At 46.1% G+C, this 25,489-nt stretch overlaps 1 protein-coding gene across 2 annotated transcripts in view; it reads left to right on the top strand.

Moving 5' to 3' along the window:
• Positions 1 to 19,626, top strand: part of LOC122371352 (polycystin-2-like) — a 33,086-nt gene extending 13,460 nt beyond the window's left edge. The window contains exons 7-21 of one of the 2 annotated variants that reach the window (XM_043347612.1): positions 2,671 to 2,795; positions 8,054 to 8,138; positions 8,446 to 8,585; positions 9,092 to 9,245; positions 9,661 to 9,811; positions 10,216 to 10,370; positions 10,756 to 10,845; positions 11,257 to 11,409; positions 13,617 to 13,734; positions 14,165 to 14,276; positions 14,568 to 14,698; positions 15,173 to 15,260; positions 15,834 to 15,988; positions 17,761 to 17,849; positions 18,854 to 19,626. In XM_043347612.1, the coding sequence (XP_043203547.1) occupies positions 2,671 to 2,795; positions 8,054 to 8,138; positions 8,446 to 8,585; positions 9,092 to 9,245; positions 9,661 to 9,811; positions 10,216 to 10,370; positions 10,756 to 10,845; positions 11,257 to 11,409; positions 13,617 to 13,734; positions 14,165 to 14,276; positions 14,568 to 14,698; positions 15,173 to 15,260; positions 15,834 to 15,988; positions 17,761 to 17,840 (1,737 nt within the window). In that variant the 3' untranslated portion in view covers positions 17,841 to 17,849; positions 18,854 to 19,626. The remainder of the gene's footprint in view (positions 1 to 2,670; positions 2,796 to 8,053; positions 8,139 to 8,445; positions 8,586 to 9,091; positions 9,246 to 9,660; positions 9,812 to 10,215; positions 10,371 to 10,755; positions 10,846 to 11,256; positions 11,410 to 13,616; positions 13,735 to 14,164; positions 14,277 to 14,567; positions 14,699 to 15,172; positions 15,261 to 15,833; positions 15,989 to 17,760; positions 17,850 to 18,853) is intronic. The other variant, XM_043347613.1, reaches the window with a different exon arrangement.
• The last annotated feature ends 5,863 nt before the right edge of the window (positions 19,627 to 25,489 follow it).

The following is a 25,489-nucleotide window of genomic DNA, read 5'->3' as shown; positions in this document are numbered from 1 at the left end:
AATATATTTTTAATGCTCATCCCTATCCCCCAGTCCTAACAGTTTCAAATTGTATTGCAATAAAATGTTTTGAATTCTTCACATATAACCTATCTACCTTCGTTGGTACTGTTGGTAGCCAGTGACACATCTAGGCAGGTAAGTAGGTACCTACCTGCTTTCCTGCTGTCATCATAAAGCATACCTAATGAAGTTGTCAAATTTGTAGCACATTTTCAACACTTTCATATCACTATGGTGTCAGTATGGCATGTAACCTAGCTAGGTTCATTATGTTCAGGGTTCAATTCAGAAGAGCTCCGCATAACTCACATAAGAGACAGACGGGGGCTTTAGATGGGGTAGATGGCCTGATGACTTAGCTGGAATATGGCCAAAATTAAATTGACAACTTTTAGGTGAAAGGTGGTGATTTGGGTTAAGGGGCGTTTGTTGAAGTCAACTACTGGGTTATTTTGCACCCATTAAATGAAACTTCTGCTCCAATTGAACCTCAATATCATGATCCACCTGTCCATCACTAGGCATCCTTCCTTATTACATAGAAACTTTGAATGGCATGGCAATTTATAATTTTAAATGACAATATTTTTGTTTCTTCTGTAGGTAGGTAGGTAGGTAGGTAGGTAGGCACACCAGACTGCTATGGACACTTTTCCAAGTTGGTGGGGCAAAAAACCTAATGTATATCTTGGTTTGAGTCGTTTGATTGAGTTGATTGATTCCTTTCATTGTCGCGTTTGAGTCGATTGAATCAATTCCCGAAAGCTGCTCTGACTTGATTGATTTGATTGGTTTCCCAAATTTGTCGTGATTGAATTGATTGCTATTGATTGAGTCGTATACAACCCTGGTTCTGTGTAACGGATCCTAGTGTGAATTCGCCTTTCTTTCGCCCTCACATCAACCAAACTATTTTCATAAATACAAGCCACTGTTAACCACAAAAATATTTTTCCCTCTGTCTCCCTTTCCTTTGTCCCTTTCCCTCTCTTTTCCTTCGCAAATCCACGATCCTTCCTTGCTCAATGCTCATCGATCCAAAGCTACGAGCAGCACCAAATCCGTGCCGTGGGTCCCTCAGCAGGGGTCAGGGGTCAGTATGTTTATCCGCTGCCAAGGGTACATCGACCGCCCCTCCCTCTCCCTCCCCCTGCTGAGCAAACGACCCTGATTGGTGGAGTCCAAACCACCGCCGCAGGCTACGAGCGTCGCGGGCAACGCTAATGGTGGTGGACGAGCCTGGAGGCGAAGGATGGGGGCTGGGGGGCTGGGAGGGGGGACGGCCGTGGTTGGGGGATGGGGAGGGGGGACTGGTAGTCGGGGAGATATAGCCACGCGCTCGATATGTGCATGACGTCATTGGTTGGGTTGGGGTCGGGTGGGGGAAATTGCTGGCAAGGCGTGATTGATAGCGTCTAAAGCATTGCGTAATGTGCCAGGCATTCTAATTTACGTTTGGGTCGACAAAGGCGTTTGATTGCTAACGCTGATTACAAGATCATTGATAAGCCGTACCTATTCTAAAGTTAAATTAATGCTTGATTCCGGAATGCAGCGGTCGTTTCATAAATAATGTGGCATGCGTTTTATGCGCCTAAGCTGGCGGTGTGGTAAGACAGTTGTCATGCTGACGTAAATAACTGGAAGACGGCATTCGTCTGAGATTAAGACTAAAGACGAATAACTAAATTAAAACGCACTCAAAATATTTCGTGCTTTTTATGGTGCGTTCGAAGGTCAAATCAAATTAATTTATCCCCGTGATGCAACTGCTAACAAGGCACCAGAAAAAATCAAAATGCAATCACAAAACATACTGTCGGATTCTTTAAACATTTTTTGATATTTTGTGAAGATTTAAAGGAATTCCTTGGTCCTAATAAAGTTGTTAAATTCCTGCTGTTCCTTAGTGCTAAAAATTCCTGTATAAATGAAGAACAATTCCACGTATTATACCTAACCAAAGGCGGCGGAACGGGGAGGGCACCGGGGGCGGGGCACCGTGTCCCCTTTGATTTTGGCATCATTAGCCCTATGGGCGTTGCATGGAAAGAATGGGACCAAAGGTCGGCAGTGCCCCCCCCCCCCTTAATTAAACGTATTCCGCCGCTATTGCGTATAACTAACAAAATCAAAACGATGGTTTGCTGTGGAATCAGGTGTCACTCCAAGCCGAGTTTGTTCAGCAAAAGACCTCACGACCCCACTTATTCCAATTCACCTATCGAACGCAGCAGCTTGGCCTTCGCATGCTACTAACTGAATAATGAAAGCTTGAAGCAGGTGTTCTTTAAGGTTGTGAATGGCTTCGATCGACGCACCACAGACAATCACGTCCCGTTTATGGCTACTGTGACGTCATATATTCGGTATTGGACGCCAGTTATAAAAGTTTTAGATATAGTGGTTACCTCGGTAAACATAAGTAAAGGGAACAAATGAGCGGCATTGCACCAAGCTTCACAATATCATAAAGAAATTTAAAAATTATATAAATACATAAAATGCACGCTTTGGTACAAAAAAAAGAACGAAGAAATCGCCAGCAATTTTTCTCGCAATGTCATTCTGCATTCAACCAGTGACTTGACCTTCACCAGTCACAATGACCGCCGGTGACTTTTGACCGGTGATCTTGACCCCTGACCTTGACCCCTCCGCCGCCAGCTGCGGGTGCGAGACGACTCGTGCAACGTTCACGAGACATTCGCTGGTGCCATCAACAAGTGTTACAGCGTATACTCGGAGAGCATTGAGGACAAGACGTCGTTCGGCCCGCGCAACGGCACGGCGTGAGTGCACACGCGCCACGCGCATACAGTTTTTTGTCACTTTTTCTTTTTTACCTTTATTTTATGGTTTCCTTTACAGGGGTGCGACAGCTAGGATCCCTAGGCAAAAAGTTAGTGTTAGCAGTCAGCAGATGCTAGGGATGTGAATAGAATTAGAATCATTAGCAAGTTCAAAATGTTTATTTCTTTTTTGTAAATTTTGTTTCACCTTAAGTGGTTTTTAGTTGTACCTAGTTCAACCGAATTAAGCAGGCAAAGAAAGGTAAATGTGAATTCTAGCTGAAGTCCCTGTAGCGCTAAAATGCAACACTCTTCAGGATAGAGACAAGAATTTGCCCATCTAGTGCATTGGCCAGCGATAATAGACACACAATCATACGATGTTTATTCATTTCGACGCAACAAATCCGCCGTCCCCTCACCCCGAACATGAAGCACAATTTACACCGAGCGATTTACGCTGCCGGGAGCGCCGGAAGCACTAGAGAACAGGTGTACACTGTCCCACATCACTACACTATTCCACATGAGAGAAACTCACCGGGGATTTCCCACGTCAGCGATGCTTGAGCAGAAAGTGAACGGGTCACGCTACGCTACATAAAAAATAATAATGGTGGGTAGTCTTAGTCTTCAGGCGTAGTACGTCCTAGAGTTGCGGGGTAAGCCCAAAATCCAATTTCGACAACATAATAAAAGCATAAAACTTTTATTTAGATGACAGGCACACCTTTTTGTCATTGAGCATGACACTAATTTCAAAAGAAACAAGCTATTCTCTTACATTATGGTTCAGGTGATAGGCTTAAAGATTCATCATGTAATGACGAAATAGGTGTGTGACCAGTGGCGTAGCCAGAAATCAGCGAAAGGGGGGGCCATGGTGCTCGAGGGGGCGACTTTTTCCCTTGAGAGGGGCGCCATAGTGAGCTAGTGACAGGGGGTCAGTCTAAAATGTAACGTCATATATTAATGCATGATTTACTAGGTGTTACTACGGAACCTCAACCGGCACGAGTATCATAACCAGGGTTTCGCTGATTTTTCATAAAATCCAATTAATGCAATTTGCATCTCAGTGTTTTTTATCAAAAGCGATAAAAAATCTTTATGCATATTTAGCACGATATAGAAAACGAGCTCAGGCTACGGACATGTTATTCTCAAAATATACACCCATTCGAATTCGAAACGGTAAAATATGCGTTGATCGATTGGCACAATCTTTATTCTTTGCAAAAAAAAAAAAAAACACACACACACACAGGTTCACTCACTGAGCCAAAGTGACCTGTGGACTGCAGCCTCTGGTCGACCGGGGTGGCCGTGCTTAGAATCTCAGACACTCATGACTGCATGAGTGCCAGATGGGTGAGGCGTGAGACTGTCCCATATAGTGGCACGAAGGTTAAGAATGTCTTCGGCCGGCGTAGTATAGAAGATGACTTTTGATGATGTGAGTGTGCATGGTCGGCTTTGAATAAGTGCCATAAAAACCTGCTGATCTCACCGAACATTCGCCTTGCGTAATCCCCAGACCAAATATCTTCATTGAGGGCCAGGTCAATTTTGCGACCTCTCAATAAGTACCTATTAGTTAGTAGTTACCGATTACCTATAAGTTAACCCGCGCCGTGCTGGTGGCCTGTGCTTTCCGTGTCGTGCTGGGGGGGGGGGGTGTTTTCACGTCCCCCCTCTAACTCGGCTCCTGGGCCACGTAGCGACACGCGGTAATGGGAAATCGAAAGAGCGTCAAAAATAATTACGGAAAGACTTCGTTTCAATTTTTAGGTCAGGTCAAAGGTCAGGTCACCAGAGGTCATCAAAGGTAAAATTTAGTCCATTTCAACAATTTTGGAAACTGCCAACGGCTAACTCGGGAACCAATAGAGCTACAGCGCCGCGGAAAAGCGCATTCGATAGCCCTTTTACAGGCTTTTCTGAATATTGCTCTCGGATTTGATCTCAGGTCAATGGTTTAGCCTCCAGAGGGCAAAAATTCCAAAAATAACAGTTTTTATGAAAAGCGTTTTTCTGCAATAACATTTGGTTCAAGACAGTGACGATATTTATTTTGCCTGCCTCGTGTTCCTCTCGTCGAGCTGCGTCGGATGAACTATACGTTGACCTTGAAAGGTTATTTTAAAAATTTGACCGCAGGTCAAGGTCATGACCTGACCGGAAAGGGTCATTCTGCAGATCAGTCGATCCGTATCGTCGAGCTGACCACATCTGACGTGTTTTCACCGCTCTAGCACGTCTCTATCAAAAGTTGAAGCCAAAAAACCGTTTATGGTGATAAAATAGGTGACCGTTTATGACCTGAGATGACCTCAAGGGCACATAAAAGGACATGTGCATTTTTACGATTCAGTGTGCTATGTTTACCTATGAACCGATGTTTAAGGGGGTTTTAAACGACATTCGTCCAAAAGAGGCGCATTTCACTTTTCTCCCACTGATTTGAGGCCCCAAAATTGACCTGACCTTAGGTCACAGAAAAAAAGTCCGAGATGAACATTTTATGCGTATTGTTAGTCTCATCAATCTCTAAAAGTTTCAAAAGTGATCGTTCAGTCGGTGTAGCTATAGCGGGTCTTTTAACTTTTTTTTAGGTGTCACTTGACGTGCCCTAGTGACCTGACCTTGAACGACCCTCATCTGAAATTTAACAAGCTGTGTAGAAAAGATGTATGAACAGCTGTACCAAAGACAGCGCAGGCGCTGCGCGACGCCGTTTTTGAGATGTTCGCGAGAAAAAAACCTAAGGGGGCGTACCCCCCCCCCCCCCCCCCCCCTCCAGCACGGCGCGGATTAATGGGAGACAATTGAAATGCTCTTCTTCTGAACGAAAACAACCTCAACCATCGGGATGTCGGTAAATATGACACATTTAATCGGTAAATGTCACTCGTGATGTGACCACTTTTATGTTACTGAGGTCATCTCAGGTCATGAAAGGTCTCCAGTAGATTTTGGACAATAACTTTTGATAAAGACATGGTAGAGCAATGAAAACACCCTATACAATTATTTTCCTTCTCGAAAATATGGATCGACTAATATGCAATATGACCTTTACCGGTTAGGTTATGACCTTTACCTTAGGTCAAATTCTCAAATGCCCTTTTAATGTCAAATTCTAGTTCATTTGACTCGTCTGTCTCGAAAAATGGAACACGATGCTGGTTGAACTAATCTCATGCAGGTCTGAGCCAAAAGGTATTACAGATAAACGTCCTCCGCGAAAACGTATATTTTGAGGCTAAAACGTTTACCTTAGGTCAAATCTGAGATAATCAATAAGAGAGAGCATAAAAAAGAGAGAATATGCGCTTTGCTGCGGCGCTGTAGTTCAATCTCTTTCTGAATCCTGACTTACGCGCCGCTTTGTCGAAAAATGTCAACATCGGCGAAATTTGATTTTCGGTTGTCGCTGGTGACCTGACCTTCGACCAGTTCGACCTAACCTTAAAATGATTTAAGTAGTTTTGTAATAGTTTTTGACGCTCTTTCGAACGCCGCCTACTGCGTGTCTCGACGTGGCCCACAAGCTGAGTTAGAAGTGGGTGCTCAAACACCCCCAGCAGGTTCATTAAAAAAAAACGCTTACGCTGGGGGCGGCACCCCACTGCTAGGCGCTGTCGGCATCGCAATAATGGGCAGCACAGCGCTGAGGGGGCGCCACTTGCATTGAGGGGTGGCATTGTACGGTGAAGGGGCAGCGTCGCGTTGAGGGGCGGTATCACAACGAGGGTGGCACTTACAAGGCTGCCTAATAAGGAACGCTTGGTACATCCAAGCCCAGCTCGGCGCCGCCTAGCTGCTGCATCTTGAAAAGGGCCCTTGGTGTCGATGAGAAAGCCCCATTGTCAAAAAATTGCCTAGCGTCAGTGGTTTCGGGGGGAGGGGGCGACCGAAGTATCCAATTCAGTCTCGCGTCAGTGACTACTGGAGGGCGTCAACGACCTCGGATAGGGCGAATGTGATCTTCAGAAGGGCATCGGGTGCGCTAGAGGGGTGCAATGCTTGGATGGGGTCACTGCTGCCTTCAGTAGGGCGTCGGACGCTCTGGAGGGGCGTCATTGATCTCGGATGGTCCGACTGGGATTTTCAGAGGGGCATCAGTGGTTTCAGAGGGGCGCCATTGATCAAGGATGGGCCGACTGAAGCCCCGGTTCAGGTGGGCGCCAGTGGCTCTTGAGGGGCGCCAGAGACCTCGGATTGATGGGGCGACTGTGATCTTTACATAGAACGGCGTTTAGGGGCGCCATTGGTCATGGATGGGGCCACTGTTGCCTTCAGCAGGGCGCCGCAGGGAGGCTCTGGAGGGGCTTGAGCTTGGGTGGGCCGACTGTAGTCTCCAGGGGCGTTGTCTCGGATGGGGCGAATGTGATTTTCAGAGGGGTGCCGGGTAGTCTAGAAGGGCGCCATTGGTTTCAGAGGGCTGCCATCGATCTTAAGATGGGGCAGCTGTAACCTTCGTTTAGATGGGCGTGATCTTCAGAAGCGCGCCGGACGCTCTGGAGGGGCGTCATTGGGCTTGAATGGGGCGACCTTAGTCTCAAGCGGGACGACTTCAGTCTCAAGGGGGTGGGGCGCTAGTGGCTCTTGAGGGCGCTATTGATCTCGGATAGGGCGACTGTGATCTTGAGAAGAATGCGGGTGCTTTAGAGGGACGCCAGTGGTTTCAGGGCGCGCCATCGATCTTGGATGGGTCGATTGGGGCAGCTGTGAACTTCAGAGGGGCGCCGGGTGCTCTAGAGGGGCGCCATCAAGCTTTAATGGGGCGACTGTTCCGTTTAGGTGGGTGCCAGCGGCTCTTCAGGGGCGCCATCGACCCTGGGGGTTCGGAATATTCTGGTTTCCGGAGGGGCTCCTTTCAACATTTGGGGGCTCAGGTCATATTTGGGGGTGCCCTGGAGATTATTTAGGTGTCCAGGCACCCCCAAAGAGATATTGAGTTCGATCCCTGCCTGCACATCACTTTTTAATTCATGTTCTCTCTGTAAAACGGCATCAGCCTAGTCGGCGCTAATTGGGGCGCCATTTGGGCGGCTGGGCGGAAAGGGGGGGCCATGGCCCCCATGGCCCCCCCCCCTGTCTACGCCACTGTGTGTGACTCTCATCCATTATCCATTGTGACGTCACAGATGGAACTCATCTCACTTACCAATCAGAGATCAAAGCCCTGGCTGAAAATATCGAATTAGGAACGTGCCTCTGAGTTCTAAACAATACCACTTATGGCGTCACAGATGGAACTACTACTCTCAGTCGGAGCTCAAGTCGCAGTCCGTCTGGGGCATGATCAGCACCTACTCCGGAGCCGGCTCCTACGTGGTGAGTGACGTCATAGTGACGTCAAAACGACCTTAACCAGTGACGTCACAAGGTAATTCATATACCACGTTACAAGCAATGATCTTGATGCATCACAGTTACTTCAGAAGAAATAACCAGACTTGTGACGGACGTTTCCATTCTCTGCAATTTGTCATGTTCGATGCTTCGAGATCCTACAAACCCTGACGATATGCTTCAGAACCTCACTCCCCCAAGACGCTCCCCTTGAGAGTCTAGCCAGGCTGAGACGAAAGCCAATTTCCCATCACTTCACCACCACTAAAGCCATGTTTCCGCCCAACAGGACTTGTCTCACAGCCGCAATGCCACCATCGAGATTCTGTCCAGCCTGAGGCGGAACCTGTGGATCGGACGAGGTACGCGGGCCGTCTTCATCGACTTCACCGTCTACAATGCCAACATCAACCTCTTCTGCGTCATCAGGTAGGAGGTGACGTCACTGGGCTACATCACGGTGTGATGATATGGGAGTGATGTCGTCATGTGTAAATATGAAGTGGCGTCTTCGCATTGCCATCATTTGTGACGGCATAATCCATGTCATCGTGAATGATGTAACGACGTTGTCTTACACGCAAAGTTATGTCCTCGGAAACGTTGGTGGCAAGGCGTTGGCTGCAAAGCAAAGGCCTTGTGTTATGATCTCTCCACACTAATGACCAACAAGTAACACCTTTTAATGCTAAAGCTTTATGTACCTCAATCTTCAAGCCTATCCTCGAATTCCCAGCAACTCAAAATTATCCTTAGACACTTGTGAACCATCTTCTTCCACATCTTCAGGATCATTTTCGGGTCCTTCCCCTCCCGAAAACGGGCGGAATTGATATTCACACCATTGATCACTGTCACACTAAATCTCTTGATGCTCACGCTCACCTAAATATCTCCTTACATTCAACGACCAACTTCTTCTCCCCCATCTCCAGGCTGATCTTCGAGTTCCCTGCGACCGGCGGTATGATCCCGTCATCCTCGTTCCGCACGGTGAAGCTGCTGCGGTACGTCACGCCGTTCGACTACTTCGTCATGGCCTGCGAGTGGATCTTCGCCTTCTTCGTCCTCTACTACATCGTCGAAGAGGTGAGAATTAGAGTCTAGTAAATGTAAGAAGGAAGGCGAGAGAGTCGAAGATATGATAAATGCGATTCTAGAACCTGATAGACAAGGATTTTTTACCCTCTATTACATCTCACACTACTACATGAGTTCTTAGATATTGTTCTGAGAGAAAAGAGAACATAGAGTGAGAACTTAGAGTGTGTGCCAAACGTAAGTTAGAAGATTAGAGTGTCTCCAGCACATCGTTGGATGAGATATTGCGCATTGAAAAAAGATACGAAAAAAAATGAGATTGAGAATGCTCTCGGACCACAAATTTTAAAGAGATACAATAAAAACGTCCTCCTGCAAAAACACTGTTCGTTCAATACTCCACCGTCAAAGAGGTGAGACAGTCCACCCTTGCCACGTCTCACACAACCCCTCCATCTCACAGGTGCTGGAGGTGCGGAAGATGAAGTGCGCCTACTTCAAGTCCGTCTGGAACATCCTCGACATTCTGGTGATAGGTATCGCCACCCTGTGCATCGCCTTCTCCGTCTACCGCACCAACTCGGTGGACGACAAGCTGGAGTCGCTGCTGAAAGGTAAGGATGGGAAATAGGGCGGCGTGGAAGCCTACGTAGATTCTTGGGGGACAGGAGTGGAGTGGTGTAGTTTCGTAGACGCTTGGTGAGGAGTAATGTAGGACCGACATCGTTTGACATGCTGTAAGGTCGACGGGAACGGGGGTGACGCGGTATACCAAAGTAATCCTGGCTATAGCTACACGATACACATAAGGTTGGGTCTTTCAGTCGTGACGAGCACTGGATGAGATGATAGTGATAGGTACCCTCCTAAAATAAATCACATGTAAGGAACCTCGCCGGTCTTTCAGCATGAACAAAGTATCGTATTTTCCTACCACTGCATAAATCGTAATGACGAACTTGCACCTGTAGGGAATCGAACCCAAGTTATCACGCAAAACTTTTCTCCGCATTTACAGACGGTGTGCAGTATGCCAACTTCGAGCAGCTCGGCTTTTACCAGACCCAGTTTAACTCGGCTGTGGCCATGTGCGTGTTCTTCGCCTGGATCAAGCTGTTCAAGTACATCAGCTTCAACAAGACCATGACGCAGCTGAGCAGCACCCTCTCCAGGGTGAGAGATCGTTGAAAATGTTGTAGAGAATGTATTCAGGAGACACTTGTACTAAGCTTCAGCAGACGAATATGTTGAATGGATTGTCTAGGTGACAAGAGTTTGGCTTTAGGCAGAGCTTTGACGTGCTGAAGTGCTTGTGCGGGTGACAATTTGACACCAATTCACACCTGCTGAAGTCACTTGACGTGGTTTCTTTTTCGCAATGCGTCAAAGAGTGGACCATCTAACTCGACACAGCTGCTTGATATGCTTGATCGACACAGCGACCCTTGCTATGTAGCACTGATAGAATGCCGTTCCATTTCGCTCGGCGCCAAAGACCAGCTCGGTATCCCATTACCTATCGGTGCACTTCTGACACAAAGCTTTTCTCTATTCGCAGTGCGCCAAAGACGTAATGGGTTTCGCCATCATGTTCTTCATCGTGTTCTTCGCCTTCGCCCAGCTCGGCTACCTGCTCTTCGGCACTCAGGTCAGCATGGGGAGGAGAACCGACGAGTCTTCTGCGTGACTCTCTAACTCCTCTCTGTCTGACATATTTGTTTTTGAACGTTTTGGTGTGCGCTAGCTATATTTTGCTGCTCATAAATAAAAAAAAATGTTCCATTGTTCTTGATCCATGGGATATTAGTGCTCTAAACAATCTACAGCTTCGCCTTGGTTTGTAAGATCCGTTAAAATACGGACAAATTGATTGAGTTTATAATGCCAGCATTCATAATTCTGTTCATTATCCATTATCCATGTTATCACATAGGTACTCTATTAAATCAATTTTTCATTCGCCACGCGAACACAAGCTGCAACGATGTTGGCTGCACCCTTCCCCCTTCAACGAACGATGTCTGACTTGCAAATGGCGATGCCTCCTCCTCTTCCACAGGTCCGCGACTTCAGCAGCTTCGGTAACGCCACCTTCACCCTGCTACGTACCATCCTCGGTGACTTCAACTTCCACGAGATCGAGGCGGCCAACCGGGTGCTCGGACCCATCTTCTTCCTGGCCTACGTGTTCTTCGTGTTCTTCGTGCTGATGGTGGGCCTGCGGAACGTCTCTGAGCTGACTTCAGGAATGGATTTGAGGCGGCCGTTGGATTAAAGGCGTTTTCTTGATGTTTTTTTTTTTAACGAGCCTAAGGTTCTGAGATGAAAGATGTTATGTAGGGGAAGTTGGGGCAATGCCGGAGTTGGGGCAAAGCCGAAATTCGAAATATTTCGAAAATCGTACGACATGGATGCCACCTCTCAGTGATGCTCTGAAGCTTAACCCTCGCCCGCACATGCCATTTTCCCATCCTAGAACGCACATGGGGGGGGGGGTGGTTGCCACCCCCCCCCCGCGCCATTTCGTTCCTGTTGGAGATAGAGCTTAGCAGTAAAGACCAAAAAGATTCTTTGGGAAGAGACGAATCCAATGATACCCAGTTTTACCTTCTCAGGTCAGTCATTGACCTTCCAGGTCAGGTCAAACTAAAAAATGTTGCTGTTTTGGGTCACCGTTGGATATCAAGTGCGCTGCTTATCAAATACCGATGACGATGCTGTTTTCTGGTGCCAAGCCAGCTAGAACCTCTTTGTCACACTATCCGACCAGAATTTTGCTGCTGAGGTCATTTCAGGTCAAGTTAGGTCAAGGTCAATTATATGTGTTTGTATGTCTGTGTGTGTCTGTGTGTATACTGATGTGTGCACCGATTGTTTTTGGGTCCATATCACATGAAATCATGATCTGAGAAGCTTTTACCAAAAATGCAGTAAAAAAAACTTCACAAAAAGTAAATTCAGCTTGCCTAAAACGCAATTATCTTAGATGACCTAGGTTGACCTTGACCCTGACCTTGACCCCTGTACATCGTCGAACAACATGTTCCATGATAGGTGGGAGGTAAGACTGGCAAAAAAGGCCGAAATCAGGGTGTCAAAAGCTCACAAGGCCCATGGCAAACGCAAGATGTTGAGAATTGGCCATTTGGGTCATGACATGACCTGAAAAACAAGGTCATATCTCCGAAACAAAAAATCACAGAAACTTGAAATTTTCAGTGGACATCAAGAAAGGATAGACGAGCAGCTATACGAAAAATCAGCCTTCTAGCTCTAAAAATGTTGAGTGCAGAGCAGAAAGACTGCCTGGGGGGTGGCAACTCCCCCCCATGTGCGGGCGAGGGTTAAGTGACTACCAATATCGCATGTTTGTTACGAGTCGTCATTCGGAATACTTCGGCTGTGAGGGCGCCAAGAGCGTTTTCAAGGTACGTTTCCCTTGTACTTCATGCGCCTTAGAAGCTACATTTCTTACTCATTATGCTACCGTTTGTCTGGCCAATTCGGTCAAGTAATCTTCAGCATGTCTTTGCATAAGTGTGCTGTCTATTTGAAATTTATACAGCACGTTGAAAAGTTATGGGCCTGCAAATGAAAGTATGGCTGGCTGGGGTAATGCCGAAAACGTGCAATTACGCGCGTTAAAGCTCGCTACGTGAACTTTACTGCTGTAGAATAGCAACGCGTATTTTTAGTCACACAAATTACACTTTCAACCGACACAACGGCCTGTTACCTATAAGGAATGATTAACCTGGCCTTTTCTTATTATATCACACAATTATAACTTCCAGTGTGCACCAAGCGTCCTCAACCTCTTAAAACGCGTGTCGGCTTTGATGAATTCTGGATAAAGTTGGAGATAAAATGGCAAAACATCAATGTCGGCATTCCCCGTAGATCATTTCTCCCATTTTCGGCCTTCCCCACAGTCCGGGGCAACGCCGAAAAAGTCACTTCTTTGATATTTTTAGTTTGTGTGCTTAACGGTATGCGAATTCATCAAATGCGCCTGGTATGTTTGAAAGGCAAAAGTCTGGCCCCTCGAATGACGCCAACAAGAATAGCTTATGTTGTCTACCTTGCGTGCTACGGGCGTCAGAAAAAAAGTATTCGGCGCTCCCCCTACTTCCCCTATGTAATGAATGAAGCCTCAACGACATAATTTTGGAGCCTATAGCAGTCTGTTCTAGGATTTCCAGCGGCCAAAACTATACATTACCTACCACCTGTTCTTTCCCTCGCCCGTAGAACATGTTCCTCCTAGTTATTTAAAGGACATCTACACCATATCGCAACCTTACCAAGCATTAAACCATGAGTCCTGTCATTTGTCTCTCTGTAACCACACCCGTTGACTGACTGCACTAACAAGATGATGACAAGTGATCCTCCTCACTTGTTCTCTCTCGCCCACAGAACATGTTCCTCGCCATCATTAACGACACCTATAGCGAGGTGAAGAACGAAATCTCGGCGCAGAAGAACGAGTTCGAGATCGCCGACTACTTCAAACGCGGCTACAACAACATGATGGGTGAGGGGAAGCGGTGATTGGTGGTGGTGATGATGATGATGATGATGATGATGATGATGATGATGATGATGATGATGATGATGATGATAATGATGATAAGGTTACATGTTAAGGTTTTCGGGCTGTCTGTGCTGCTCTAGAAAACAGCAACAATAGACGCAGTTCTAAAGGCCAGTCAACGCCGCTGCATTACGTCTTGTCTAACGCATCCTTCAGATAAGCTAGGTTTTGTCGATAAGCTATATGGACGATAGGCTGAGGAGACAGATCAAAACAAGTGAATTGTAAATCAACTGTTCTAACATGCAAAGCCGACTAACTCCTGTTATGGTCGGGTTGATACGCTATGGGCCCGATAGGTCGGGTCAAATCAAGTAGATCGTAAATCAACTGTGTTGTTACCCCATGTGATACCATTGGACGCCCTCAGGCAAGCTGGGTCGTCGTGACAAGGTCATTGACATCCAGAATGCCCTGAAGCTGGCCGAGGCGGATAAAGACGGAGAGATCAGCTTTGACGAGATCAGGAAGAACCTGAAGAAGTGAGTGACGAACAGCGGGGTACCGCAGGATGGAGTTTTGGGACCCATGATGTTTGCTTGTGTTGGTGCATTTGATAAGGGCAGGGGGAGGATGAATACGAGGGTTATAATAACAAGGGGATTATTAGGAAACATGGTGGCATTTTCATGCGTGATTGTGCATCTGGTAAAAGTACAACAAAAAACACGCAGCAACCAAGGTCGTGTACTAGGACCCATGGTATTCATGTCAAGTCTTTGTCACTGTCTCTGACTCCCTCTCTCAAACCTCCTTCCCTTCACCGTCTACAGATGCAACTTCTCAGACATCGAAATCGAGATGTTCTTCTCGCGCTATGACCGCGACGGAAGCCGAACTCTGGGTGGTGACGAGCACCAGAGGATGATGGCGGACCTCGAGGACGAGAAGAACCACCTCGACAGTGAGTTATGAGTGGTTATATAAGGATAGCGGGATCTCTGGGGGACGCGCAGGGGGTCTGGGGCGCCAGAGCATATCGCGAGAAGGCATTGAGATCTGACGCGTGTCGAGGTAATAAAATGAGGTACAATGGCGCAAGGGTAAACAAACATCAGATAATAATATCGGACCTCGAGGACGAACAAAAGCACCTCGACAGTGAGTTCAAGGGGTTATTAGAGAACCATGGGCCCCGCAGACGCTTGGTGGAGAAGGGATCAACACGTAGCAGGATAGTGCACCGGCGTGCAGGAGATCAGAGAACTTCATTGTAAATCTACCTTATAACATCACTCCAAGAAATCTTCTATACATAACAGTTAAATTCAACACAGCAACCAGACCAAACTTCTTCATGCGCCGTTCAAACACCTTAGTTTGAATAAGAATGGCTGACATCACTTCTATATCTGAACTGACCCATTGTGACCCCCAGGTCAGCTCGGACGCCCCAGCTCTGGCCGCAGGTCTCGTCCTGGATCTGCGTTCGTTGGCGGTGGTGTGCCTCATGAGGAGTTCATGTCGTAAGTTGAAGGAGTTGGTGTCTTATGCTTGGGGATTTCATGTCATAATTTCGAAGAGTTCATGTCGTAATTTCGAAGAGTCGTAATTTCGAGAGTTCATAATTAGTATCATAAGTTTTAGAGATCATGGTTCACATGAGAAGTTCACCTCTTAAATGCGAAAAGTTAGAGTCATAAGTTTGAAGTCATGGCATAAGCGTGAATAGTAGTACTTCGAGAAAGAAGAGTTGCGAAAAGTTCATGTCGTAGGATAGAGGAGCTCAGATCGTTAAGTGGATAAGTTCATTGATAGTCCAATAGGCTTGCGGGAGAACCGGTGCCTTGCCTTGTTCTGGAAAATGCCTTGTCTAGGAATCGAACCCGTCGATCAGTCAAATCCTCATTCCCAGTCACTCTCTCTCTACCATTTATCCTTCACCTTTCACTGCCTGGAAAACCGTGTTATTCTTTCTTTGCAACGCCATAGGGTTGCTGCCAAAATACTGAAATCCTTTTGGCATGGCCTCGAGTCCTACTACGCCTATATCAACGGCACCAAGAGTGTCGCTACCACTTCCACCTCGCCTTCCGCAGCCTGAAGAACCGCGTGGACCGCATGGAGCACAGCATCGGCTCCATCGTCTCCAAGATCGACGCCGTCCTCATCAAGCTGGAGGGCATGGAGAAGGGCAAGCCGTCGCAGCGCAAGGACAGCGTCGCCAGCCGCGCCCTTTCCAAGATGGACGACGGTTAGTCGGAGCGGCGGCCATCTTGTTTGGCTGGCGGCCATTTTGTTTGGCGGCGCGCGTGCAGTTTGAATATGCTCGCGGGCCGCCGGCCGGGTAATGGGAGTTTTGAATTCAGTGTCGTCAATGCTGTTTTTATTTGTTTGGCATTTTGGGATGGAGGGGCTCCGTGTAAATGTTCTTAGTTCATTTGGTTTTAAATTAAATGGCTGATATTACCACGCTTTGCTAGAAATGCTGAAGTCGACACAATAGCCTAGAAGAAGAAAGCAACGTAAAATGTGTACATTTTAGTGGACGAAAATGAAACCAAATTATTTAAATTTGTAATTATTACCTTCAGTAATGAAAGCAAATGATATCTGGGCATATCCTGAACATTTATGCAGACATTTTATGGCATAGGCCTGATCTACATTTTATCTGCAATTTTGTTATCTGTAATTTGATTTGTAATTGTATTTCATTTTTAAATTGGTGCGCAATATATGTACAATTCATGCAAATAGCCACGGCCTTATAGAAGTGTAGAAGCAAATAGCTTCGCCAAGCACAATTTATTGCAAGATCGGAAATTAATCCACGTTTATGAAATATGCATGCTGCTTTGCATGCATGCTGATTGCTTTTGATCTGAAACATATTTTCAGCTGCTCAATTTGCATATTGCTTATTTGAATTGCATACTTTTGGCAATGGTGTTATATTATTGATAAAATCTGAAGACTTAACAAAAAAGTGGTAGCAAAAAAGCATAAATAAATTATCGTAACTGTTAAATACACTTATAAGTTATATCTAAGATGTTGAATTTCACCTGCAAACAGTTGTCCAAAAATTATAACAATTTCGAGAAACGCTGCAAACACAGATCATAAAAATATAGCTGCCCAATCGAGGGAGGTCTGCAAAAACTATATCTTTATTTGGCTATTTGAACAAAAAAGTTGATGATCATGCGCACACCACTCACAAAGTCCACAGATAAACCATTGAAAACCATACCGACTGGTCTTAGAATAACACTTCACCTTCCAGCATTAAACGTGAATTTTCGAAAACAGATTTTCAGCATTGTAGGTAATTAAACTTTTTTCTCGCACTTTTTTCCACGCTGAATTTTGAATGAAATAGCATGTGAGCTCTTCAATGATATATTATTTTTTCTCATTGTGCCATCCATTTTGCATTCCTTATCACACCATTAATTTTTGAATGATTTTTTTTTTAAAGCAATATTAAGTACAGTACACAGCATGCTAGCTCAGACACATATTGCATGCCACTAAATGCACGATTTGACAGCTTTAGGCCGTGGCTAAGCTTCCATTCAGTCTGGTCAGATGAAAATGACGGAAGTTGCGAGTAGACCAGTGCACGTGCGATAATCTGCCTATGATGTTTTCCAAAAATAAAAACTTCAATAATGGAATTAATTATCCAAGTACTTGTCAAAAACATGGAATAATAATTAAAACGATTTTTGAGTTTTTTACACCGCCGAATTCCTTGACAGTTTCCGTTTTGCATAATTATAAAAAACATAATTTCAAGCACAAAAATTTAACATTCTCTCAACCTAAATGTACCAAAACCAAATTGATAGCACGTGCAGTCTGGAGAGCATCCGTCATTTCCATCTCGCTGCTGCTGTCGCTCTGAAAACGTCGCCAACGTCGCATCTCCGACGTCACTGACGTTGATTACGCGTCGAAATCGACGATGGCGGCGTTGACGGCGACGTGAACGCCCTCTATTTTGCACGTGCCCCGCAGTCGCGCCTTCTCCAGTCCGTGAACCAAAGAAGGATGCAGTCGACAAGTTGGTTCAGGAAGAGCTGGACAACTTCGACTAGACTCGTCAGGTTTGTGGCGGAGACGGTGACGCCAGATGACACAAGACAATGATGCTAGATGCATTGGAGGGCCCAGAAAGGTGGAGTTAGACGTTATGGGGGTGGGGGAGTCCTTGGAAAGTCCTTTTTGAGTTCAAAATTCGTCTTTTTACTTATTAGGTGTGTCAAATTAAAGAAGACGTTTTCATGTAAAAGGTAAGTTTTCCTCACATATTGGACAGCGACCAATTTTATTGATTTCAGATACTCCAAAAACAAAGGTATGCTTCCCTCCCTTGGATCCGTTCTGGCCACGTGACTTCAATTGGCATTTGGCACTTAGGTATACGGACGCGGGGACAGTGGTATAGGGACCTTTAGTGGATAGTGTAGGTATATAATGTGGTAGCAGATTGCGTAGTTTTGTCGCAGAAAGCTTTTTTTATGAAAGGTTCAGTGAATAATGTAGTAGATCGTTGGTTTCAGCGTGCATGCACGTCTTCGTGTTCAGTGTTGTCAACTGTAAGTGTTTTGGGGTTTGGGCGAAATAAGTGAAAAGTCATGGCCAATTTTGTAGCTAATTGAGCCCGATTCAATTGCGTTTGTCATGGCCAATGGAGTATGTCTGTTTGTGATAAAAAATGAAGTTATGGATGGCAAGCCTGAATAATGTATTTGCTAATTGGCTGATTTTATGGTAAACTCATCATTACTTTTGATGAAAAACTAAATTACTTAGGCCATTTATGCCACTTTAAGCACTTGCTTTTTAGCTGGATTTCAAGTGATTAGAAATATCATAAAATAACCAAATGATGGCGAAAACTTGATGATGGCGTAATGCCGAAAGCTTGTTTTACTGTTTTAGATATTTATTTTGCCTAAAATAAAAACACTTTGACATGCGTGAGATCATTTCAAGCCTCGTTATATATCATAAAATAATATGGATTACAAATAAATAGCATAGTCCGGTGTACAAATCGGCAAAGAAACGCACGCCTTCTGACACCATAATTTTGTGTTCTTCGCAGATTAAAATGACGGCAACATCATCCGCCCGAAGGAGAGAGTAGAAAGGAGAGAGGCGAGGAGGAGGAGAGAGAAGAGAGGAGTGAGCTCGTCCCGTCGCGTCCGAGGCGGCGCATTTGCGACCCGCGCGCGCATGCCTACCTGCACCCCACTGGCCCAGCCGGTACCGATAGTTGCACCTCCAACGCGCAACCCAGTCTCTCAAACGCAGCGCAACTATCGGTACGGTCCCGCCCACCGGGTCATCCCGAGATCAGCTGATTTCGCAGTCAGCTGTTGCCGATGACCCCGCGGTCGCGCGGTGGTGGGGAGGGTAGGTAGAGAGGGCTCGCGCGGGCCGCCTGACGTGACGAGTCGCGCGCACGCGCGGTGACCCCGCGCCGCCTCGGTCGCCACGCGAGCGACATCTACGGTCACGTGACATCATGACCTATATCAGCGGTACTAAAATCTGACCCCGCTATCAGAAGACACGAGAAGAAAACCAAAACATCGGAAATACCCCAAGCAGAAATGCGCGTGCGGGAAGCATCCCGAGCATATTTCTGCTAAACAAAGCGTTGTTGAAGTTTGGCATTGTTTTGGCGATCTGACTTGTGTTCGATTTTCTGCTCGTTGTGATATTTGAGCAGTAGTGAGTTGTTTTTCGCTCCGGCGTTGTCAGGGACCCGAATATGTCTACGGATAATGTCGAATACGGTAACCCGGTCCCGTGGGCATATTTGTGGTCCCCGCTCGCCCGCTGGGGCTTCGTCGCAATAAAGCCAGCACATTCGATGAGACTTTGAAGGCGAGCAGGTTCGTTTTAACCCTCGCCCTGGCAGGGGGGGGTCGATGCGACCCCCCCCCCTAAGGTTTTTCGAAGATAGCGTAAAAACGGCGGCGCGCAGCGCCGCCAAATTTGGCACAGCCTATGGGGCAACCTTTTTACATATGACCTGAAAATTTCAGGTCCGGGTGACCTTGGGTCAGGTCACCAGGTCAGAAAAACCGGTACAAGGTCATGGTCAAATTTCAATTTTCTTTTTGCACCTGTCCAACTCACAGTTTTCGACTGATTTCTTTCAAACTTTCAGGATGTGCTAAGTTCACCGAGTTGTAAAACATATATTCCGGCTTTTTTGAGGTCACTGACCTGAGGTCAGTTAGAGGTCATTACGTCGTAATGTTAAGCCTATGGGAAAATACTAAATTCGGAAAATACTGGAGATATCCGCTTCGTTCTATCACTTTTGTGCTTTGAAACCACGGTACTTAACAGCAGGTCACTTGGTGCTTCGTTGTTTGGTGTACTTATCCATGGGTCAGGTCAAATGAGGTCAACTGAGGTCAAATGACGTTTTTGCCAATAACTTGGCACATAATGACGCTAGAGCTTAAAAAATGGTACCATTGTGTTCCTGGTGATCAGCCGAATCGAATGATATGCGCTATGATGCAGTTTGGTTAACTTGAACTTAATTTATCAATTTAAGTTTACTTAAAATTTAAAGAAAACTTTAAGTACACTTAAGCAAGCTAAAAAGTATATCATTCGACGCGCCTTGACGTGCTGAGTTCACTGGTGCTTTTCTTTTTTCTCTATCTTTTTTAGATCAAAAGTTATAAGCGAAAAACTTTTGGCCTGTTTTTAGCGAAATTTTTACATTTATACCCCCCAAAACCCCCCTAAATATTGACCTAGAGCAACCAAATTTGCACAGGGGCGAGAACTCCAGGGGGCCCACCTACCTACCAAATTTGGTGTTTCTAGGTGCCATAGGAGCCAATCGCGAGGGGGGGGGGTCGCATCGACCCCCCCCCCCCTGCCAGGCCGTGTTATGAAAAATGCCCTGCCAGGGCGAGGGTTAAGGCGAATGGATACTAGCACGGTATAACTCTGAAGGGAAGGAAAGGGGGGATATAGTAGGCAAGAGTTGGAGGAAATGAGGGAGCATACTAAAAGAGGTTTTAAAAGGAAGTGGAAGACCAAGCGCGGCCAAAAGATGTCATACGCCTTTGAAAAGAACGATGATGATCACCTATAGAGTGTCCTACTAGAGGAAGCCGGTACAGGGACTATTTTTCGACACGGTTGCTAAACTTTAGCAACCATTTAGCCTGCTTAAAAAGCCGGTAGAGGTAGCTGGTTTTTGACATGGGTGCTTAACTTTTTTACGGTGTAGGGAAAATGAGGATGAACTTTATGAAGATGCACTCCAGGCTTTTAGTAAGATAATCTTGCTGCATACAAGCCTCTAGAGGGATTAGGCCACGTAGAAAGCGAGTAACGTATACTAATAAACTAATAAAGTAATAGTACCTAATAGGCAACAAAGTAAAGCAAATTAAAGCACAGAATGGCATATGAGAGTTTAAGAGAAATGAGAAAGCATACAAGACATGGGGGGGGGGGGGAAGCAATGAGAATGTGTGCTAAACGAAACTTTTGAGGAAAATTGAGAGCCGTAAGGGTTTCACAGCGAACTCCTGGCTCTTCTTCCAACAAAAGACGGCAATGTGGGCGAGAAGCGTGCAATGTGCCTAATTGAACCTTGACTTTGGCACTTAGTAGCACGTCACTATGAAAAACCCAGTGATAAAACTTCCACCCAATGGCTAATCACGACTAAACCACTGCGATCTCCAAGTATCATCTACTCTAGTCACTTTATGACATGGTAACTTTCACGCTCTCACTTTAAACTTGTGTTTTATCTTCACGGTTTCAATCCAGTACAGATGATAAGGTGTTGATGTTTTATAGAATAACGGTGGCGTGTTTCGATAACGCCAAATCAAACGCAAATCAGTCATTGGCAGGTATATGCTATTTCACTTGGGGTCATTTATTTTGCATTTACGCACATATATTCCCGATCAAACGGATAAAACCATCCAATGAAACCATTAATGTCAGATTCTCACATAACGACAGGCGGATATGACCATTACTGACAAGGAAACGTGAGCTTTATGGCTCACTCGAGTGGGCTTTACGTGCCGCACGGTGGATAACTTCCCGCAGATCTCTCGAGTCGAGATGCATAAATTGTCGGAAATACCGAAACTGTTTGATGAGAATGCTGGGATCGAGATCATTTACACGCCATGTATGAATAAAGAACACGCTTCGTGCTGCGCTCCGAAAATCATCATGAATATGGAATGTATGGACTCTCGTGGTTACTAACGCGTCGTTAGCGCTCGATTTCAAGTGGGGAAGTTCCGGGTTTCAGACTTCATAGGATTGAACTCTGTAGGTTTTCGAAATGCTTAAATGGCACGAGTTAATGTTAAACATTCTGGCTAAATGTGCCAACTTTGCTAGCCGGGATCGTGATCGCAGAGTGAAATTGACGATGTCATTCTTCATGTTTATAAACATTGTTTTTTATACTGTTAACCCGCGCACCGACGGGGGGGGCGGATATCCGCCCCCCTGAGGTTTTTCGCGGATAGCGGAAAAACCGCGGCGCGTAGCGCCGCGAAATTTGGTATGACTATAACCTCATCAATTTTACACATGGTGTGCAAGTTTGAACCTCCTACCTTTTAAGGTCAGGTCACCAGGTCACTTTGAATGACCCAACCTCAAGTCACTTTTTTGCAACTTTGTCACCGTGCCAGAGCTACAGTAGATGTCGGAGGCCTTTGAAAGTCGCAGGATGTTATAAGATCATTAGCAGCTACAATTTGTTTATCTCGGAATTTTGATATCGGTGACCTAAGGTCAGGTCAATTTCGCGACCTCCCCATTACCTATAAGTCAATGGGGGAAAAATCAACTCCCTGTTTTTACCACTAAAACGGGTCGGAATGGCCCCATATACCATACATGACTTCATATACGATCAACCTTCACTACCTTGAGGTCTGTTTTGCTGTTGGGCAGCTGTAAGGTCATGTGACGTCATCAAAGGTCACCAAAGTTTTTTGCCAATAACTCCGTACAGGAACAAGCTACAGCCACGCGGATGGTCTCATTGTGTTCAGCTCGTCAAGACGCATCGAATGATATACATGATGACCTCGAGGTCACGTGACCTGAGGTCAACCTTTGACCTTGACCTTTCGAGGTCAACATATATATCATTCGATGCGGATTGACGAGAGGATCACGATGATGCCCTTAGTTTGTTCCTATCTTGACTAATTCGAAAGTTATTCGAGAAAAACTCCCTCCATTTCTAGCGCCGCCATTTTGACTTTTTCGACCCCTGTGACGTCATCTTTGACCTGACCTGAAAATGACCTTAGTAAAAATTGTAGACCTTGTCCGTGCGTATCCGATGCCGTTTACCGCTTGTCGCTATCTTGCTTCGTTCTCGAGATCTCAGGGGGGGGGGCGGTCATCCGCCCCCCCGTCGGTGCGAAGTTGGCGCAGACCCCCGTCGGTGCGCGGGTTAAAGCTTTTGTACAAATCTAATTCATTTCACAATTGTACTCGCATATTTCAATTCAGTTCAAAATGACGAATATAGCTAATTTCCTTTAGATGGGCTGAACTCGCAAGTATATCGTTGACGACTGACGTTATACTTATTTATCACATAGGATGATACATTTCCGTCGCAACAACTATCATTATCACAAGTGATAGTTACTTCCTGAATATGAACTACAAGACACAGAAGATGAGCTCTTCAACTGGATGCTCTCAACATAAAAAGTGTGCAATAAACCGCTTGAAATACCTTGTCTCGTCATTAACCCACTTCTACAGACTCCTGTCTTGTCAGACCACCAATTAACCACAAACTTGCATTTCCTCTTCCCAACGTTGTATCTCAACCTGCGGGAAAATCATCCGTACGCCTCTCACGCCTCTCCTCTTTCACGCTTTTCACCCCCTCTCTCCCACACTTCTCACCCCCCTCTCTCTCTCTCTTTCTCCCTCGCTCTCTCTCTCTTTCTCCCTCTCCCTCTCTCTCTCTCTCTCTCTCTCTCTCTCTCTCTCTCTCTCTCTCTCTCTCTCTCTGTGCCTCTCTTCTCTCTCTGTCTCTGTCTCTGTCTCTGTCTCTGTCTCTCTCTCTCTCTCTCTCTCTCTCTCTCTCTCTCTCTCTCTCTCTCTCTCTCTCTCCCTAAACACGTCCGCTCAAGGTCACCCAAATCCACCCCTCCCCTCCCCAGTGCGACCACATCCATACCACACCGAGACCACACCTGCCCACATGGGTTCAATTTCAGGCCACAGTCAGGAACCGCAGTGCCCCAGTTCCGCTAGACAGCTGACTACACAGACAGCTGGCGTGACCTTGACAGCACGAGCGCAGTGACGTCACAGCATATGGCGGATGGTGCGAAGGCGGATGAGATGCGTGGGAGTGTATGTTTGTCTTTGATGTTTCTATGTTTGTGTGTGTGTTTGCGATGTGTCACAAGGTAGAGAAGATGCAGGAGGGAGGAAGAGAAGGTGAAGAGGGGGAGGTAAAGAAGCTTAGTAATGATAGTTGTTGCTGCTGTTGACAAAAGGGAGATAAAAATAACAAATGATGCAACTGTTTTGTAGACAATTAGACATGCCTGATGTCTATTGCTCGCTGCCGAACAAATAAAAAACACCAAGACTGTCCTAAAATAAAAAAAGCGAAGAAATGTCTTACAATAAGCCCGTCAATCAGTTCATTCAAACATTTTACGAATCACATTGCCCCCCAATTTTCATATCGTAGTTCTGAATGCCTAAATTCCTTGTCAGGTCCTCAATGCTTCCAAGCAAATCGCAAGCTCCTCGCCTCCTCAATGTACTGACACATTCCTCATGCATTCCATTGTCCTCACAAAGTCCACGCTTCCCCAATGTCCCCAAACACTGTCCCCAAACACTGTCCCCAAACACTGTCCCCAAACACTGTCCTCAAACACTGTCCTCAAACACTGTCCTCAAACACTGTCCTCAAACACTGTCCTCAAACACTGTCCTCAAACACTGTCCCCAAACACTGTCCCCAAACACTGTCCCCAAACACTGTCCTCAAACACTGTCCTCAAACACTGTCCTCAAACACTGTCCTCAAACACTGTCCTCAAACACTGTCCTCAAACACTGTCCTCAAACACTGTCCTCAAACACTGTCCCCAAACACTGTCCCCAAACACTGTCCCCAAACACTGTCCTCAAACACTGTCCTCAAACACTGTCCTCAAACACTGTCCCCAAACACTGTCCTCAAACACTGTCCCCAAACACTGTCCCCAAACACTGTCCTCAAACACTGTCCTCAAACACTGTCCTCAAACACTGTCCTCAAACACTGTCCTCAAACACTGTCCTCAAACACTGTCCTCAAACACTGTCCTCAAACACTGTCCTCAAACACTGTCCTCAAACACTGTCCTCAACACTGTCCTCAAACACTGTCCTCAAACACTGTCCTCAAACACTGTCCTCAAACACTGTCCTCAAGCATTCCCAGCCGTCAGTGATTCGGATTTCCGGAATGTAGCGTGAAGGCTAGCGGGGGCGGAGACCATTGGTTTGGACTGAACTGATGACATGTTTGACAAATTATAGTTTACGCACCACTGAACAGGGGGTCGGGGATGGGAGGGAGGGATGGAGACAGAGAGGGGAGGGAGGGAGAGGGGAGGGAGGGAGAGAGGGAAGGAGGAGGGAGGGAGGGAGGAGAGAGAAGGAGAAAGGGAGGGAGGAGGGA

This window comes from Amphibalanus amphitrite, unplaced genomic scaffold, assembly GCF_019059575.1.
Source record: "Amphibalanus amphitrite isolate SeventyFive unplaced genomic scaffold, NRLGWU_Aamphi_draft 001234F_arrow, whole genome shotgun sequence".
Classification (NCBI taxonomy): Eukaryota; Metazoa; Arthropoda; class Thecostraca; order Balanomorpha; family Balanidae; genus Amphibalanus; species Amphibalanus amphitrite.
The sequence above is the reverse complement of the archived record's forward strand: the minus strand, read 5'-3'. Positions and strand labels throughout refer to the sequence as shown.